The sequence below is a fragment of the Xenopus laevis genome, chromosome 3L (assembly GCF_017654675.1).
Source record: "Xenopus laevis strain J_2021 chromosome 3L, Xenopus_laevis_v10.1, whole genome shotgun sequence".
Taxonomy (NCBI): Eukaryota; Metazoa; Chordata; class Amphibia; order Anura; family Pipidae; genus Xenopus; species Xenopus laevis.
The window spans coordinates 4,864,423-4,884,318 of record NC_054375.1 but is presented as its reverse complement, the minus strand read 5'-3'; the positions used below and the strand labels follow the sequence as shown (position 1 = coordinate 4,884,318).

The window sequence follows — 19,896 nt, the reverse complement described above, 5'->3', positions numbered from 1 at the left end:
GGAAGAAAGAGTAACTTGGACTTGGGCGTGCAAGGGACGGAGACTCAACCAGTTGGCTGGGAATAACGGCAGCTCTTATTTGTGTTTAATGTTGGTCTCCCACTCGTATTTATTCATCAATAACAGTCTCTTAATGGTCTGACATTCTCACACTCCGTGTATCACATGCCTTTGTATCCTGCTAGTGCCTAACATTCAACTCTCTACTGGACTAACCTAGGGAAATCCAACCTGTGGCCTCAGCTAGTTAACCACAACTCCCGGCATCTCCCGCAATGTATAACCTACTCCAATCAGTGGAGGCCAAAGCAGAGATGGGCCAGGAGCCTTTAGTAACTAGGCCTTATGAGAATTGTGCCTTATAACAATTCCTGATTATATATGCGTACTAAGCCTCCATCAAACTCACACTGTTGTCTCTGGCACTGATGATAACTATGTATCCAAGTTATAGAACAAAGAAACCCAAAATCATTTGCGCGATATCTTCCTACCCCAGTGAATTAAACGGTTACGTTTCATTGTTCTTTCCCTTTATGGAGTTGCTTAAACCAAAGACGACAAACACCACTTACCTAGTCATTGGTACACACAGGGGGGGAACACACATTTGCCCTTTAGTTGGTAAGTGGTATTGCCCACTGTGAAGTGTAGATAAAAGCAGAGAATTGTTTTGTCATTTAATAAAGCCTTATTTAACATAAACGCATATTGTTTGTTTTTTAAATAATGTGCAACATTGCTGAAACCAACAAATGAGTCAGAGAGAGGGAGAGAGGGTGGGTGAGTGGTGAGTCAGAGGGTGGGTAGTGAGCGATTGAGTCAGTGAGGGTTGTTGGGTTTGGGTGAGTGAATCAGAGAGAGAGAGAAAGGGTGAGTCAGAGAGAGGGTGGGTTGGAGTCAGAGGGTGGGAGTCAGAGGGGGGGTGGGTGAGACAGTTTTGGGAGTTAGAGAGAGAGAAAGAGAGGGTGGGTGGGAGTCAGAGAGAGGGTGGGTGAGTGGTGAGTCAGAGGGTGGGTAGTGAGCGATTAGTCCGTGAGGGTTGTTAGGTTTGGGGTGAGTGAATCAGAGAGAGAGAGAGCGAGAGGGTGGGTGGGAGTCAGAGGAGAGAGAGAGAGGGTGGGAGTCAGAGAGAGGGTGGGTGAGTGATCGATTTAGTCCGTGAGAGAGGGTAGGTGGGAGCCAGAAAGAGGGTGGGTGGGAGTCAGAGAGAGAGGGTGGGGTGGGAGTCAGAGAGAGGATGGGAGTCAGTGAGAGGGAGTCAGAGAGAGGGTGGGTGGGAGTCAGAGAGAGGGTGGGAGTCAGTCAGAGAGAGGGTGGGTGGGAGTCAGAGAGAGTGGGTGGGTGGGAGTCAGAGAGAGAGGGTGGGTGGGAGTCAGAGAGAGGGTGGGAGTCAGTCAGAGAGAGGGTGGGTGGGAGTCAGAGAGAGTGGGTGGGTGGGAGTCAGAGAGAGAGGGTGAGTGGGAGTCAGAGAGAGGGTGGGAGTCAGTCAGAGAGAGGGTGGGTGGGTGGGAGTCAGAGAGATAGAGGGTGAGTGGGAGTCAGAGAGAGGGTGGGAGTCAGTCAGAGAGAGGGTGGGTGGGTGGGAGTCAGAGAGAGAGAGGGTGGGTGGGAGTCAGAGAGAGAGAGGGTGGGTGGGAGTCAGAGAGAGGGTGGGTGGGTGTTAGAGAAAGGGTGGGTGAGTTGTCAGAGAGAGGGTGGGAGTCAGAGAGAGGGGGGGGAGTCAGAGAGATGGAGGTTGTTTGATTGAGTCAGAGAGAGGGTGATTGGGTTTATAACTGATGACAGCACTAGTAACCATTTATAAGGATCTAATTTACAAGCTTTTGTGTATTATATAGTGAATAAAGTACCCCCTATTATAAAATATAAGGATATTACAAGTCACCGAGGAGTGTAGGCCTCGTGCTTTTATACAGGTCATGGAACTCCGAGGTCACATCTAATATCTTCATTTTCCAACAAGGGGTACTTTATTTATTATAATACACAAGTTTAGTGAGTCATGTGACAGAAATGACATCACTACTCACCGTTTTGTAACTGATGACATCACTAGTCAGCCGTTTATAAGGATATAATTTACAAAATATTCATGTCTTTTGTGTATTATATATATATATATTCTGTGTTCTCTGCCCAAAGGTTCCCTTCAGGGTCCCCAGAGCATGTGACTTCTCACATTGGTGCCCACCCTGGGCATCTCCCCCCCCCCACCACCACAAGAAATGAAACCAGTTGAGCAAAGCTGGAAGACTCCCTTCTGATGCGGGTTATCGCCATGGAAAGAATGCAATATGATTGGACGATAGGCGACGGTATCTATCAGGCTCCGCCCCTCAGACAGGGACTCGAGGGGACCATTTCTGTACAGGACCCACCGCAGGGTCCAGAAAAGACAAACTGGAGACAAAAATAAGGGATTATTATTATTTTGTTTAATTGATTCGCAAGGGGCAATAAAAAGTTCCGTACTATGTCTGAAAAAAGTGAAAAAAAAGGGTTTTTTTTGTAGTTATAACAGTTGTGGTACGATCTCATGAAGCTCTGGATACTCGCAGGAGGCCTCTAATTCGCCGGACCAGCGCCTGGATGAAGCTGTGACGGGATCTCACCTTACAGTACAATGATTCAATATCTAACAGTCTCTTCTGCAGGGACTCCCCAAAACTATTGGCGCCTTCTCTCAGCAGCTGCAAATAAAAGGGATACAGACGTCAGCAAACTGTCACATACACAATGGGGATGCAAATATATGCGTGATGGGCGTGGCCAGGGCAGATCTATGGGTGCACGGAGCATCCGGGGGGCCTAGTATTATGGGGACCCATGATGGTTAAAGGGGTTGTTTACCTTTGAATTAACTTTAAGTATTATGTAGAGAGTCATATTCTGAGACAATTTGCAATTGGTTTTCATTTTTTATTATTGGTGGTTTTTTGAGTTATTTAGCTTTGTATTCAGCAGCTCTCCAGTTTGTCATTTCAGTAGTCTGGTTGCTAGGGTCCAATTTACCCTAGCAACCATGCACTGATTTGAATAAGACACTGGAATATGAATAGGAGAGGCCTGAATAGAAAGATGAGTGATAAAAAGCAGCAAGAACAGTAAATGTGTAGCCTTACAGAGCATTTGGTTTTATATGGGGTCAGCGACCCCCATTTGAGAGCTGGAAAGAGGTAACAGACAAATAAATTAGGGATGCACCGAATCCAGGATTTGGTCTTTTCCTGTCTGGCCGAACCAAATCCTAATTTGCAATTCGGGGCGGGGAGGGATATCGTGTTTACTTTCTGGTCACATAGAAGGAAGTAAAAAATTTTTCCCCTTCCCATCCCTAATTTGCATACGCAAATTAGGATTCGTTATTCGGCCGAATCTTTCGCGAAGGATCCCTATAACAAGTAAACAATGAAGACCAATTGACAAGTTGCTTAGAATTGGCCATTCTATAACATGCTAAAAAGTTAATTTAAAGGTGAACCACTCCTTTAAGTTCACGTTTAGTTTGTTACAGAATGGCCAATTCTAAGCAACGTGTCAATTGGTCTTCCTTATGTATTCTGTATAATTTTTGAACAATTTGCCTTTTCCTCCTGACTCTTTCCAGCTCTCTAGAAAACAAATGCTCTGTAAGTCTACACATTTATATTTATTGTTACTTTTTATTCCTCATCTTTCTATTCAGGCCTCTCCTATTCAGATCCCTGTTTCTTATTCAAATCAATGCATGGTTGCTAGGGTGACTTGGACCCTAGCAACCAAATGGCTGAAATAGCAGACTGCTGAATAAAAAGCTAAATAAGTCAAAAACCACAAATAATAAAATCTTTAAACCAATTGCAAATTGTCTCAGAATATCCCTCTCTTCGCCATACTAACAGTTAATTTAAAGGTGAACAACCCCTTTAACAGTCACCCAGTTTGGGGAATGGCTGACCCCCGACTCGTCTTGTTTTTACCATATCTACGTCCTGATGGCTGACTTTATTCTGTCGGAGGTTCCTTAGGTCCATGTTAGGATCAGTGTTAATTGTATCTGAGAAGAGAGAGACAAAGGAAAAGGTCAGCTATAATGGTACTGATTTGCCCCCCACCCAATTGGGGATATGTGGTCTCACCTTGAAACCTTCTGCTGCCGAAGGTCGTGCTTGAGAAGACGGGGTCTTGGGAATCGCTGGTGGTGCAGTGGAGCAGGTAGTATTCTAAGTGGCGCCACAGAATGTACAGACAGGTTTCTATAATATCTGCATACGGCTGGTTAAGGAGAGGCGCTTTAAACATCAAGGGGCAGATTTATTAGACGTCGAATTGAAAATTCTAATTTGAATTTTTTTTATGGTCAAATTCGACTAGGGAATTATCCAAACTCGATTTGAATTTCAGGATTTATCATACTCTGGCCCTTTAAGAACTCAAATTTGACTATTCGCCACCTAAAACCTGCTGAATTACTGTATAAGTCAATGGGAGAGGTCTAGGGATCAATTTAGAGACGTCTTCCTGAAAATCCATTTTTTTCGGAGAAAATCAAGTTTGATCGAATTCAATTTCGAGTTTTCAGGTCGTTTAAAATCGTCTGAGTTGGAAAAATCTGCTTTAATTAATACATTTTGATAAGTCGAATTTGGAATTTATGAGAGTTTAAGGGCATTATCCAAACTCGATTCGAGTTTTAAAAAAAAAAAAAAAATCTAATTTTATTTTCGAGATTTATCATCAGAATTTGAATTCGACTATTGGCCACCTAAAACCTGCTGAATAGCTGTTTATGTCAATGGGAGAGGTCTAGAGATCAATTTGGAGGTGTTTGCAGCCTTCCTGACATTTCAGTTTTTTCGGAGTAAAAACTCAAATCAAGTTTGATCAAATTTGAGTTTTCAGGTCGTTTTGATTCGCCCGAGTTGGAAAAATTCGATTTTATTAATAAATTTTGATTAGTCGAGAGTTTAAGGGAATTATCCCAACTCGATTCGAGTTTTTTTAAAAAAAAAAAAAAATCAAATCTGATTTTCAAGATTTATCATACTCTGGCCCTTTAAGAATTCGAATTTGACCATTCGCCACCTAAAACCTGCCGAATTGCTGTTTAAGTCAATGGGAGAGGTCTAGGGATCAATTTGGAGATGTTTGCAGCCTTCCCGACATTCCAGTTTTTTTGGAGAAAAAAACACATATGGTGTTTGATCAAATTAGATTCGATTCAAGTTTTAAGGTCGTTTAAATTCGTTCAAGTTGGAAAAATTCTATTTTATTAACACATTTCGATTAGTCGAATTTCGAATTTATGGGAGTTTAAGGGAATTATCCAAAATCAATTTGAGTTTTTTTTTTTAAAAAAAAGAATTGAATTCTATTTTCAAGATTTATCATACTCTGGCCCTTTAAGAATTCGAATTCAACTATTCGCCACCTAAAACCTGCCGAATAGCTGTTTAAGTCAATGGGAGAGGGCCAGGGATCGATTTGGAGATGTTTGCAGCCTTCCTGACATTTGAGTATTTTCGGAGAAAAAACTTGAATTGAGTTTGATCGAATTTGATGGCACATTTTCGTCCTAGTTGGAAGAAAAAAAAAAAAAAAATCGATTTTATTAATACGTTACGATAAGTCGAATTTCAAATGGATGAGAGTGAATTCGAAATTCTACCCTTGATAAATGTGCCTCCCCAATATCCCACCCACATGCTGATTGGATGCCAGAGACTACATTGTAGTAGGAGTTAAACCTACCGACTATGATGTCAGCATTTATACTACAATAACCTGCTGTAGTGAGAGGCCTGAGATCTATAGAGGTGTAAAAACAGGCAGTTGGACCAATCTAAGGACCAATCAAGCAGCAAGGTAGTGACCCCCAAACTGAAAGGATACAGCTACAAAGGGAAAGCAGTTTGGCTCGGCTGTTAATAAGCTTCACGAGTCGTCGCCGTGCCAGCGCGTACTTCTGTGTGGTTGAGATTTTATCTACTCCAACTGTCATCTCAGACTGGCAAAGCTACGGGGAGCAAGAAGAGATAACACGAGGCAGATTATAAATCAGTCAATGCCTCACCGGGGGAGGGGTATTGGCATGGTCTGCTTCCCCTCCTTCAGTTAAACTCCGGGCCAATCACAGGCATTGGGAGGTACCTCTTTAATTTCATCCGGTGGCAGTTGCTCGACGTTCTGCAGCTTGCCCACGCTCTGCCGGTGGATGTCGTAGTAAGCGAAGAAGTTGTTGGCGCTCTGCTTCAGAAGGTGGATCACTACGCCCAAGCTTGGCAAACGCCACGAGGGGAGAACGGACACTTGGGAATCTACAATTGATCGTCACAGAAGATTATGCAAAAAACCTTTAAAAAAGTCAAAAAATTCCAATGCCATAGGGCCTAACAGTCCTTAGCAATCAATTTCTAAATCGTTTTAAAGGAGAAGGAAAGCTACCAAAGCAGTTTATTGCCAAAATATTAGACACTATTGTGCAAGCTATAACACTATATTTATTCTGTAGAATGCTTTATCATACCTGAGTAACAGCTCTAGACGTTCTATTTGGTTGTTTAGGATAGCAGCTGCCATATTAGCTTGGTGTGACATCACTTCCTGCCTGAGTATCTCCCTGCTCACTCAAATCTCTGGGCTCAGATTACAGCAGGAAGGGGAGGGTGAGAGGAGCAAACTGAGCATGCTCAAGCCCTAGCCCTGGAGGTTTAAGCTGAAAACAGGAAGTCTGATACAGAAGCCCATGAGTACACTGAGCAGCATTACTTCGAGGTAGGGATGCACCGAATCCAGGATTCGGTTCGGGATTCAGCCTTTTCCAGCAGGATTCGGATTTGGCGAATCCTTCTGCACGGCCGAACCAAATCCTAATTTGCAGATGCAAATTAGGGGCGGGGAGGGACAGCGCTGGACTTTTGGTCACAAAACAAGGAAGTAAAAACAGTTTTTCCCTTCCCACCCCTAATGTGGATTTGGTATTCGGCCAAATCTTTCGCAAAGGATTCGGTGCATCCCTACTTTGAGGGTCTACTGGTGTATTTATATAGACCTTTCTGATAAAACTTACTTACTCCTTTAAAGCAGCAGAGTAAATGCTGCAGGCTAACTGGTTGCTAGGAGTTACTAGACCTCGAATGAGGCAGCGGACACACATTTGCTATTACCTTGCCGTGTCCCATCTCGGCTGGTGCTCTCCATGAGGCTGGGGGTGAAGAGACACACAGTTTGCTGGAAGCTCGGAGAGTTCTGGATCATGAGCGCCTGGCAGTACTCCATCACGTTGGAGCAGATCTGTAAAGCAGGTCCCAGAATGCAATGAAACAGACGATGCACTTACAGCAGAGCAAGGCCTATAGCACATAATGGGGATCTGTCCCCTTCTAGTGATTTGTGCGGAGGCAAAAGGCCGGTTGAAAGTGTCAGATATGGGTTATGGCATGTATTTTACCGTTATAGGAAAATTGAGCAGGCACTTCCAAGGACCAATCTTCCAGGCAGCTAAAAAGTATTTTTATTCATTATTCCAGTGCACTAGGATACAACCTAACGCGTTTCGTATCGATGGGATACTTAATCATAGGCCTACGATTAAGTATCCTATCGATACAAAACGCGTCAGTTTAAAAAAAAAAAAAAAAAAAAAACACTTTTTACTGACAAGTCTGCCTGGAAGATTGGTCCTTGGACAGTGCCTGCTCAATTATACGGTTATCCGGCTCCCTTAGCTGAAGTTCAGCGCGATGCACCTGGACCCCTTCTCTAAACTGGTGAGTTTTTACTAGGGATGCACTGAATCCAGGATTCAGTTCGGGATTCGGCCTTTTTCAGCAGGATTCAGCCGAATCCATCTGCGCGGCCGAACCAAATCCTAATTTGCATATGCAAATTAGGTGCGGGGAGGAATATCGTGTTTCTTTTTGTCAATATAACAAGGAAGTAAAAATGTTTTCCCCTTCCCACCCCTAATTTGAATATGCAAATTAGGATTTGGTTCGGTATTCGGCTGAATCTTTCGGGAAAAGATTTGGGGGGTCCGGCCGAATCCAAAATAGTGGATTCGGTACATTCCCTAGGTTTTCCCTTGAGACCTGAGAAATTGACTGCAACATCATTACCTATTAGTGTTTATGATTCCATCTTGATGTATTTTAACCATTACCTGTTGCATGGGCTAATTCCATGGCGTCCCTCTTGCTTACTCCGTCCAGCTGGGAGGAATCGTCTTGCAGACTGAGCTGCCGAAGTCTATCGGACCCACCAAAGCGGTTTAATAATGGCAAGACACTGGGCGCTGCGGGGGTTTAATGAAAGATCAGTTCAGTGTAGGGGGGCCGTGTAGGGGAAACACATACAAGCCCAACCGCTGGGGAGAGTAAAACGTGATCGTATAACATGGATCCTCACGGTCGGATGAATGAAGCGTTACCTGGAAGCGTCCAATATGTCCTTGTAGCTCCATCATTGATCCTTCATTTAAACCGATATCCAGCTCGTTGAGAACGCCTTCAATACAGAACGCACCATTGAGATTTAAGTCACGACAGAGAAATAAGGTCAGCAGATTCATTTGCAATTTAACAGCAACAGCACATATACGATGTAAAGTTTGTGCAAATAAAAAATGCAGGCTAACACAGGCAGAATTTAGTACGATGACAAGTCCTGCTTGGGTTGAGCACTGTAATGGTTACTCTGAGCTCAAGAGAAGGGTTAGGGGAAAAACTAGGAGCGGACAGCTAGAACAGAGTTTCTGTGGGAACAGCTAAGCCATCTCTTCATTGGCTGTTAGACTGGAGGGTGTGCTTATTAATCTGACTTGAGAAGAACAGAGCATGCTCATGAGCCAACAGCCAAAGGAAATTCCTAAAGGAAGGGGGCAGAGTGGGTTAGAGGAGCAGAAGAAATCCTAAGTGATTAACAGGATGCTGCAGCCTTACTATTAACCCTTGAACAACCAGAGTGGCAGGTGTTTAGATATTTCAAAGAGGCTCTTCAGTGATTAAATTTGTGCGTGGGGGGGTTTATGTGGCCTTTAATATATGGGAATGCCGGCAGCACAAAGGCAGGGAGCAGCTGATGGCCCAGAAGACCTCTCATAGATTTATTTGGGGTCTGGACCAACATTTCAGCTGTAGGGGGGACGCTACTAAGAATTGGAGTAAATCAATCCCCGGGGGTTATTGGGAAGTGCTGGACAGCTCATACTTGTCACTGTGTGACATCACAACCCAAAACCCCTTCCCATCACCTCTCAACACAGAGTCAAACTAATGGACTGTGGTTAGAAGAAGTACATCTCAATACAACATATCTCCCCTAGAACAAAAAGTAGAGAATTGAATATTCCACCCTGCGGATCTTCATTCTTACCTGGAAGTGCAGCTTTGCTGATGATACCGGTGAGCAACGCCAGCTCCTGCAAAGAACCAAGACTTCCCTCCTGGCTCCTGAGAATTGCTTGAATGGTGGTCTGAATGAGCGACCAGGAACTGCAAGACCTGAGCAGGAGCATTTGAAATTAGAATTATTTATATATATAAAAATTTTATTTAATGCATTTGAAAAAACAGGTCAACGTTTCGGTCTAAGACCTTTCTCAAGACCATACATCATATCGTATGGTCTTGAGAAAGGTCTTAGACACAGACCGAAACGTTGACCTGTTTTTTTATATAATATATATTAATAAATTTGGGATTTGGCTGAACCCCCGAATTCTTAGTGAAAGGTCCGGCCGACCCCTAATTTGCATATGCAAATTAGGATTCGGTTCGGTTTGGCAGAAGGATTTGGCCGAATCTCAATCCTGTTGAAAAAGGCCGAACCGAATCCTGGATTCGGTGCATCCCTAATATATATAGCTTTATTCTTGACTACCTATGTAGGATGGGAATTCTGGATTACCTGTCCTGCGGCCTGTAAGTGCTGTGCGGTGCTGGAGGTCAGGATGAGCCGACAGATCTGGAGTGCGGGGAGCAGGATTTGTCGGTATATTTCCACCGGGGCCGGGATAAACACAGGAGTCTCCCTCATGCCGAACACTCTGGTCTCATGAAATGCAATTCAGAAAGTAAGCTTCGAGGACAAGGTTTGTGTAAAAAAATAAAAAATAAATACATAAACATGATCACAGATGGCAGCCATTATTCTTGTGACATCACAGTAGGTGGGGCCAAGCATATGCAATGTTAAGAAGGTTAAGGGGGAGGGTGTAATCTGTAGGGATGCACTGATTCGGCCAGATCCCAGAATACTTGGTGAAAGATTCGGCAGAATACCAAATCCAAATTTGCATATGTGAATTAGCGGCAGGAAAGGAAAAAGTGGAAAAAATTCTTCTTTTGTGACAAAAAGTCATGTGATTTCCCTCCCCGCCCCTAATTTACATATGCGAATTAGGATTCGTTTCGGCCAGGCAGAAGGATTCGGCCGAATCTGAACCCTGCTGAATCCGGCCAAATCCCTAGTAATCTGTAAAGGGAAACTTTACATTAGGGATGCACCGAATCCACTTTTTTGGATTTGGCCGAACCCCTGAATCCTTTGCAAAAGATTTGGCCGAATCCCGAACCGAATCCGAACCCTAATTTGCATATGCAAATTAGGGGTGGGAAGGGGAAAAGGAGATTTTGTTTACTCACCGTTAAATCTCTTTCTCTTCAGTCGCTTGGGGGACACAGGGACCATGGGTATAGCTAACACCACTAGGAGGCAGGACACAACCCTAAAACAAAACTGACTCCTCCTTCACTGGCTATACCCCCAGTAGGCGGAGCTTAGGTCAGTTTGTACCAAAGTCAACAGGAATAATAAAACCAATTTTGGAATAAACAATCAAAACAATTATAACACTTATTAACCAGAAAACATCGGACGGAAGTGAAGGCCTCAAACCAGGGAGGGAAGCCCTGTGTCCCCCAAGCGACTGAAGAGAAAGAGATTTAACGGTGAGTAAACAAAATCTCCTTTTCTCCAAGTCAGCTTGGGGGACACAGGGACCATGGGACGTACCAAAGCTGTCCCCAGAACCGGGTGGGATAAGAGGCCTAAGAAGAAACCACCGCGGCCTGCAGCACCCGTCTGCCGAAGCGAGTGTCAGATGCCGCAAAGGTATCAAAGTGGTAAAATTTTGGAAAATGAATGGACAGAAGTCCATGTAGCTGCCTTGCACAGCTGCTCAGCCGAAACTTGGTTACGGAACAACCCAGGAGGTACTCACACCCCTGGTGGAATGAGCAAGTGACTCTGTGTGGGGGATCCTTCCCCTTTGCCGTGTAAGCCCGTTGGATAGCTTGTTTGACCCATCTGGAAATGATCTGTTTGGTAGCGGGAGTACCCTGGCGCGGTCCCGAAGGGATCACCAGCAGCGCATCACACTTCCGGATGTCCTGAAACCCTGTGCAGGGTAGAACTTTAGGGCTCTCACAGGATCAAGGGTGTGCAAGGCTCGTTCCTTAGGGTTCGCTGGAGCAGGACAAAAAGACGGCAGGACAATTTCCTGATTAAGGTGAAAATTCCGAGACGACCTTCGGTAGGAAGGATGGAATAGTCCCGAAGAACAGCCCTGTCATGATGGAAGATGAGGTAAGGAGCTGTACAGGATAGTGCACTGAGTTCAGAGACACGTCTCGCAGAGGCGATGCCAGTAGAAAAACGACCTTCCAGGTGAGCCACTGAGAGGCACAGAAGCGAGTGGTTTCGAATGGAGGCAGTTGAAGAGCATTGTAAAACCAAGGTCAGATTCCCACACAGGAAACTGGTGCGCAAACTGGCGGAGCGACATGAGCTACTCCCTGCATGAAGGTCTTGACGTCTGGAAGGAGAGCGAGCCGTTTCTGGAAGAGAACCGAAAGGGCAGAGACCTGGGATTTCAGAGACCCCAAGGACAGGCCATGGAGAGACCTGTCTTGCAGGAACTCCAGGATGTGCGGTATGGGATAAGGTCCGGAAACGTCACTTGGATTTAGAGCACCACTGGCGGTAGGTGGACCAACCCTATAATACGCCTTGGCTGAAATCGGTTTCCGTGCTGCACACATAGTGTGTGCAACCGCTGCAGAAAAACCCTTTTGGGTTTAGGATCTTGGTCTCAAGAGCCATGCCGTTAAGGAGAGGCTTGCTTAGGTTTGGGTGCCGGATCGGTCCCTGGGTGAGAAGGTCTGGAAGTGATGGTAAGGTCCACGGTTCTGCCACGGATAGATTGAGGAGATCCGAGAACCAAGCCCATCTGGGCCACCGTGGAGCAATCAGAATGAGGGTGGTCCTTTCTCTTTTTGAGCTTTCTGATGGTTCTGGGGATGAGTGGCAGAGGTGGAAAAGGCGTACGCCAGCCGAAAGGGCCAGGGAGCCGTTATGGCATCGACGTTGTGAGCCAGGGGATCTCGGTAGCGAGCCAGGAACTGCGGAACTTCCGGTTGTGCCTGGTCGCCATGAGGTCTACTTCTGGGACGCCCCACTTTAGCGTTAACTCCTGGAAGACGTCGTCGTTTAGGGACCACTCGCCCGGGTCTAGGGACTGACGGCTGAGAAAGTCCGCTTCCCAATTCAGCAACCCCGGGATGTAGATGGCCGACAAGTGAACTTGTTGAGCTTTCGGCCCACCGAAAGATCAGCTTTATCTCGTTGAGCGCTCCCCGCTGCTCTGTACCGCCCTGGTGGTTTGATGTAGGCCACAGCCGTTGAGTTGTCGGACTGAACCTTCACCGCTTGGCCTTTGAGGACGTGTTGCCAGTGGAGGAGACCCAGCCGTATGGCACGAATCTCGAGCAGGTTTGATCTGCAACCGGCGTTCGGATTGCGACCACCGTCCCTGGGCAGACTGGCCCTCGAGAACTGCTCCCCAGCCGAAGAGACTCGCATCCGTTGTCAGAATGCGCCAGCAGGGTTCCCCTAGACGTTTTCCCCTTGGTGAGATGTGGGATCTGTAACCACCAGAGGAGAGAGGATCTCGTCAGCTGAGAAAGTTGAATCTCCTGTAGAAGCGATTTTCGTTTCCAGGATGAGAGAATGTTCCACTGAAGTTCCCTGAGGTGGAATTGAGCAAATGGCACTGCTTCGATCGAGGATACCATGACTCCCAGAACCTTCCATGCAGAATCTCGCTGTGTGACGTGGCTTTTGGAGTAGTGTCGTCACCAGCTTCTGCAGGCAGATGACTTTCTCCATTGGAAGAGAGATCGTTTGTGATTGAGTGTTGAACGTCATACCCAGAAAAATCATGGAGTGGCTGGGTACTAGTGAAGACTTGGTGAGGTTTAGAACCCAGCCCAGGTCCTGCAGCTTGATGATGGAGGTCCGAAGAGATTGTTGAGCCTCTTGAAGGGAAGGTGCCTTGATCAGCAGGTCGTCCAGGTAGGGAGTGATGTTTATCCCTTCGCTGCGAAGCTCTGCCGTGGCTGCCGCCATAATTTTGGTGAAGACTCGGGGAGCCGACGTGAGGCCGAAGGGCAGACTCGTGAATTGGAAATGACGATTTTTGAAGGCAAACCGCAAGAATTTTCTGATGCGGAGGGAAAATGGGCACGTGTAGGTAAGCGTCCTTTATGTCGAGAGACATGAGGAATTGGCCTGGTGACATCGCTGCGATGACAGACCGCAGGGATTCCATCTTGAACTTGCGAGGACGGATAAATTTGTTTAGCTCTTTTAAGTCCAGGATAGGTCGAACAGATCCGTCCTTTTTGGGGACTACGAAAAGATTTGAGTAGTATCCCCTTGAATTGCTCCGCAGGAGGTACGGGAATAATAACTTCTGCGAGAAGAAGACTGGCAATCACATTCTGGAAGGCTAATCGTTTGTTTGGCTCCTGCGGAAGGCGTGACATGAAGAACCGTTGGAGGGGGAGGAGAAGAAAACTCTAGGTGGTAACCTCTGGTGACGACCTCTTGAATCCATGAGTCTTGGGTGATAGTAACCCACGTTTCTGAAAAAAGTCTTAACCTCCCCCCCACTGGCGTAGTACTCAGGGACATAGCGTCATGCTGAGGTAGTCTTGTCTGTGGACTTAAAGGTGTGCTTCCGGTTTTGCCAGGAAGGTCGTTGCTTGTTCCCAAACCGACCCTTGTTCGTGAATGATGTTCGTGGAGGAGAAGACCTCGATCCCTTGGAGTGGGGGACACGAAAAAACTTTCCTCTACGAAAGGTGGGACGAGCCTTTGGGTTGTGGTAGCAGAGTGCTCTTACCTCCGGTAGCTTGGCTAATGATCTTATCGAGGTCAGGTCCGAAGAGAAGCTTACCCTTGAAGGGGATGGAGGTAAGACTTTTTGGAGGAAAGGTCGGCGGACCATAATTTCATCCAGAGGGATCTTCGTGCAGCAACTGCAAGAGCTGATGACCCGCTGATGACCTGTGTTGCGTCTAGTGAAGCTTCGCATAAGTAGTCGTTCGCTTCCTTAATTTGTGAGGCTAATTGAGACAGTTCGTGACGCGGAGCTCCCTCCGCTATAGCAGCGATGAGTGTATCGGACCAGGATTGTATGGCCCTGCTGACCCACGCCATGGCAATGACTGGACGAAGGGATGAACCCGAAGCAGAGAAAACAGAACGTAGCAAACTCTCTAATTTCTTGTCCATAGAGTCCTTGAAAGACGAAGCGTCAGGGACTGGCAGTGCCGTATTTTTGGAAAGTCGAGACACAGGAGCATCGACTGATGGCGGGGACGACCACTTGTCAGTGATATCAGCCGGGAAAGGATATTGCTTAAGGAAACGTCGGTTTGCTTGGAAGCGTCTCTCTGGTTTGTCCCATTCGTGTTGAATAAGCTGGTCAAGCTGAGAATGAGAGGGAAAAACAGGTGATGTTTTACTGTGTCTTTTAAAAAGAGCCTTTGAGGATTCAGCTGTGGCCTCCGTTTCTTGGAGGTTAAGAGTTTCCAATACAGAGGAAATCAAGGAATCCACGGATTCTGAGGAAAATTTATGTGAATCCTCCGCATCATGGCCGGAACCACAAGAAAGTTCCCCATCCGAGCGGTCCTCATCCTCAGAGTCTGGTGGAAAGGGAGACTGATGTCTGGGACGAGAATCGCTGTCTTCATCGGATGGAGAAGGGGCTCTACGTTTGGAAGGTCTATGCCTAGGGTTATCTAGACGGGAAAGTAGTTTATCTAGTGACTGAGCCAATTTTGGAATTCCGGTGGCCAATTGAGAAGCCCATTCTGGAGTAGAAGGTCCTCTGATCGGGGAAGCATGTCTGCTGGAGGCTGGGGATTCACCTTGTTGAGACTGATTCCCCTGAGGTGGAGTAAGAACTGAGGGTTCAGTAACCTGAGGCTTACATTTTGTACATAAGGGGTCCTTGTGGCCCCGTGGCAAACGTTTGCAGCATTTGGCACAGGCCAAATAAGTAACAGAAGCATTGGGTGCTGCCCTGGTAAAAAGGCCCTCACTTGGCCCCTCAGACATGATAATGGCTAGGAAGTGTCAGAGGTAGTTGAACTTTGGTTCAAGTAAAAAACCTTACTCACCCCCAATCTATGAGCTACACACTAACCTGCGAGGTATAGGCAGGGAAGGAGGAGTAGCCTGGTCGGGTAAGGCAGAGAGTACTGTGGAGGTCCCTGTGCCCCTGCGTGCAGCCCTTGTGTGAGAGAAGAGGAAGCGCGCGAATCTGCACAGTGCGCTCCTATGCTGCAAGATGGCGGCACGCACTGAGGGGAGGAGACGCGTATGGCGTCATTGGCAGAGCTGCGCATGCGCGCGTGTGCGCAGCGCAGGGAAAAAAACCGCCAAGGAAGAAAGAAGGGAAGCGCCGCTCCGTACAATTGTAGTAATGGCGGCGCTACCCTACGGCCTGACATACCCGCTGCGTGTAGTACACACACACACCCCTGGGGAATGACAGAAGTTCAGCGCCCATAGAGCGCTCTGCCTGAGCGCCCCCTGAATAAGTCCCAGCCCTAATAGACTTGTAGGGGAATAGGGAAGAAACTGGCGCCCTGTCAGGTATGGGAGGGATAGGGGCTGAGGATTCAGACTTACCTCAAGCCCACGGCATCCAGTACTCTCCTTGTCTGCCGGCCAGCTTGCTCCTCCTGCAAGGAAAGGGAGACATCAGTAGAGCTGGATGGTCTGTGCCAGAGCACAAGGTGACCCCGGAGACAGGCTCCCACGTGGGGGGATGACATTAGAGCCTTTACGCAGTGTAAAGGGTCCGCATTGCCCCTGGTGTCAGCATAGCTGACATAGAAGTATGAGCAAAAAATAAAAAAACGTCCTAACCTCCTGAGGACACAACTCAAACTGACCTAAGCTCCGCCTACTGGGGGTATAGCCAGTGAAGGAGGAGTCAGTTTTGTTTTAGGGTTGTGTCCTGCCTCCTAGTGGTACTAGCTATACCCATGGTCCCTGTGTCCCCCAAGCTGACTAGGAGAAAACATTTTATACTTCCTTGTTTTGTGACACGTGATTTTCCTTCCCGCCCCTAATTTACATATGCAAATTAGGATTCGGATTCGGTTCGGCCGGGCAGAAGGATTCGGCCCGAATCCTGCTGAAAAAGGCCAATTCCTGGCCGAATCCCGAACCGAATCCTGGATTCGGTGCATCCCTACTTTACATGCAGCCCAAACAGAATGCTTACACAACTACATTGGATGACTAAATCAAATGTCTGGCTCACTACATGGGGCTGTTGTATATTTTAATATTTACAGTAGCTAAAGTCACCTTGAAGTCTGTATGGGGGCAGGAAGGGTGATGGAGGTTTTAGTTCATGCTCTAGACTCGCAATGATCCCCAACCAGTAGCTCGTGAGTAACATTTTGCTCTCCAACCCCTTGGATGTTGCTCCCAGTGGCCTCAAATCAGGAGCTTATTTTTGAATTTCGGGCTTGGAGGCAAGTTTTGGTTGTATAAAAACCAGGTGCACTGCCAAACAGAACCTCAATGTAGGTTGACAATTCACATAGGGGCTACTAAATGGCCAATCGCAGCCCTTATTTGGCACCACAAGAACTTTTTTCATGCTAGTGTTGCTCCCCAACTCCTTTTACTTCTGAATGTTGCTCACGGTTTCAAAAGTTTGGGTATCCCTGCTCTAGAAGTGATGCAGGCTGCCAATCACTCCCCTCCAGATTATAATCAAAGGGCAGTCTCTTCCAGTAGGATACGGGTGACTGGACACTTACCCATGGGGGTCAGTCTCTGGGCGCATGTCATAGACTTGGCACTGTGCAAGCCTGACAATCACCCCACTCCTCAGCAGCTCAAGGGCTCCCTGCGAGCTTTTAGCCACTCGGGTTAGAAAGGCCTGGAGAAAACAAAAACAAAAAATATTTGTACTGCTGGAAAATTTAATTATATGTCACCATCAGTGCAGGAAGATATGCGGTTATGGCCAATACAGGTGACAGCTGGGGGGGAAATGCTACTAAGTGTCATGCAATTTATACAACTCACACTACTTTCCAACCGTACACTTACCATTTTGGACTCGTAGATATAGAGGGCCTTCAGGAGGGGAGGCTGAGGAGTTAGCAGGTTCCTTAGGACCACATCGTCCTCTGCCAGGCTATCTACAAGGACCTTCAGGTAGCCGCTGTTTGAGAGATACAGCAGCCATTGTTGTTGCCTGTCCACGGAGACAATCCGGTCAAGCAGTGCCAGAGCCAGCATCTACAAAACAAAGACAACAATAGGTGTTATTAGCTAAATGCGGTAATCCAACAAACTTCATCCTGAATTAGGGATGCACCATGCACTATTTTGGATTCAGCCGAAATCCTTTGCGAAAGATTCGGGCGAATACCGAAGGTGAAAACATTTTTTTTACTTCCTTGTTTTGTGACATAGGCAAATTAGGATTTGGTTTGTCCGAATCCGAATCCTGCTGAAAAGGCCGAATCCTGGTCGAATCCTGAACCGAATTGTGGATTCAGTGCATCCCTATCCTGAATACAAGTTACAAGGCACTTACCCTCCCAATATCATGTCCATCACAGGCGTCACGGCAAACCACTTCCATCAGAGCCGCGCCGTAGCTCTCGAATACGGACAGGTTGTCTCTCTGCAGCTTGCTGAACACATCCTCGGGGGCCGTCAGTCGCTCCCACATAGACTTGTGGGCTACAGGATCACAACAGGTGCATGTGTTAAAGGGGAACTAAATACTAACTAAAGAAGTCGCTAGAAATTTTGTACATTACGTTTTGGGCTTCTGTACCAGCCCAAGGCAACCACAGCCCTTTAGCAGTAAAGATCTGTGTCTCCAAAGATGCCCCAGTAGCTCCCCATCTTCTTTTCTGCCGATTCACTGATTCACATGCTCTGTGCTGCTGTCACTTACTGAGCTTAGGGAGCCACTCACAATATACAGTACACATAGAATAGAAATGTCACAATATAAGGCTGATTAGTAATTAATACACATAATTACTACATGGCAGCACAGAAACCAGTGCAATTAGCATCAGAATTTAATAATCAGCAAACCTGTAGCATCAGCTTATATTACAGCCAGGGAAGCTCATTTTCTGCTGGATAATTAGTGACAAGCCCTAATCTTAGCTTCTCAACAGCCAATCAGAGCCCACTGAGCATGTGAGTGTCACAGACACTTTCCAAGATGGTGACCCCCTGTGACAAGTTTGAAGTCCTGGATCATTGCTGCTATTGACAAGCTCAAACTTTAGCCTCGTGCAATAAGTTCACTATATAAGATATGCAATCTTTAGGGTTTACTTCTCCTTTAAGAGTGCTGAAGGCCATTTTATGGATTATTAGACACTAACTAAATTGTATAATGGGCCTGATCAATAAGAGATAGGTGATAAAGGACTAATGATGGCCAAAAATGTAACTATAATATAATCAAACGTATTCCTATCGTTCAGTAAGTTCTCACCTGATTCCAGAGTATCTGGTTCATCGGGTCTCTGAGCAATTTGCAGGTAATAGAGGAGAGATCCATACAGGTGGGCGCTGACCCGTTGGAACCCACCTCCTGTTTGTAGTTTGAGGAAGACACACACAGAGTCAATACACATAATAGATAAATACATTTATAGATTCACCAAAGTGAAACGGGACATCCCAGCCAATAAACCGCATCAAGATGGGAATCAAAAGAATGGAACACTGGCATTTGAAAGTCCTAGATTTCCATGTTCTATGGTAAATTTGGTCTTTTCCCTTGGCTTTCCAGATAGCAGCTCCCACAAGATAACAGCTGCCTGGTAGATCGAACAACACTCAATAGTAAAATCCAGGTCCCACTGAGACAGTTACATTGAGTAGGAGAAACAACAGCTTATCTGAAAGCAGTTCCATCCTAAAGTGCTGGCTCTTTCTGAAAGCACATGACCAGGCAATATGACCTGAGATGCACCTACACACCAATATTACAACTAAATACACTTGCTGGTTCAGGAATGAAATTTTATATTGTAGAGTGAATTATTTGCAGTTTAAACAAAAAAAAAAAAAAACTATATAAATAGAGAGATGCACGGACCTGTTTTTAGAATGAATTCAAGCAGATTCCTGAGGATCATGTGAAGGGAAGAGTCTCCAATGGAGGCAAAACCAGAAGAGAGATTTTCTGTTCCAGGAGGGGCAGCAAAAGAACCATCCAGCATTTGGACATATTGTGATTGGCCGAGCCCAGAAGCAGCCAACGGCTGTTTCAGCTCGGTGCGAACGGATTGGCTGAGATGAGCGCTGAGGGTGAAGACTGCCCCGGCCACGATGGGCATTAGTTCTTGGGCAGCATCATCATCAAGGATCTGGAAGGAAGGACAGAATATTTAAATACAACACAAGGTTGAAGGATGAGGAAGAAGAGGATACAACAAAGCCACCTTGGAAAAGATCAAAAATCTCACTGGAAAAATTAGTATTTATCTTGGAAAAGGGAGGATAATTAAAGGAGAAGGAAAGCTACCAAAGCAGTTTATTGCCAAAATATTAGAC

General features: G+C 46.2%; 1 protein-coding gene across 1 annotated transcript in view; it reads right to left on the bottom strand.

Annotated features, from left to right (window-relative positions):
- Positions 1–2,416: 2,416 nt before the first annotated feature.
- nup205.L (nucleoporin 205kDa L homeolog) overlaps positions 2,417–19,896 on the bottom strand; it is a 57,022-nt gene continuing 39,542 nt past the window's right edge. The window contains 17 exon segments of the mRNA XM_041585880.1: positions 2,417–2,693; positions 3,963–4,039; positions 4,122–4,247; positions 5,875–5,998; positions 6,133–6,299; positions 7,149–7,275; positions 8,144–8,152; positions 8,154–8,268; positions 8,406–8,487; positions 9,355–9,451; positions 9,453–9,482; positions 9,889–10,027; positions 17,115–17,236; positions 17,410–17,601; positions 17,903–18,051; positions 18,830–18,928; positions 19,439–19,709. Of these exon segments, the coding sequence (XP_041441814.1) occupies positions 2,538–2,693; positions 3,963–4,039; positions 4,122–4,247; positions 5,875–5,998; positions 6,133–6,299; positions 7,149–7,275; positions 8,144–8,152; positions 8,154–8,268; positions 8,406–8,487; positions 9,355–9,451; positions 9,453–9,482; positions 9,889–10,027; positions 17,115–17,236; positions 17,410–17,601; positions 17,903–18,051; positions 18,830–18,928; positions 19,439–19,709 (2,082 nt within the window). The 3' untranslated portion in view covers positions 2,417–2,537.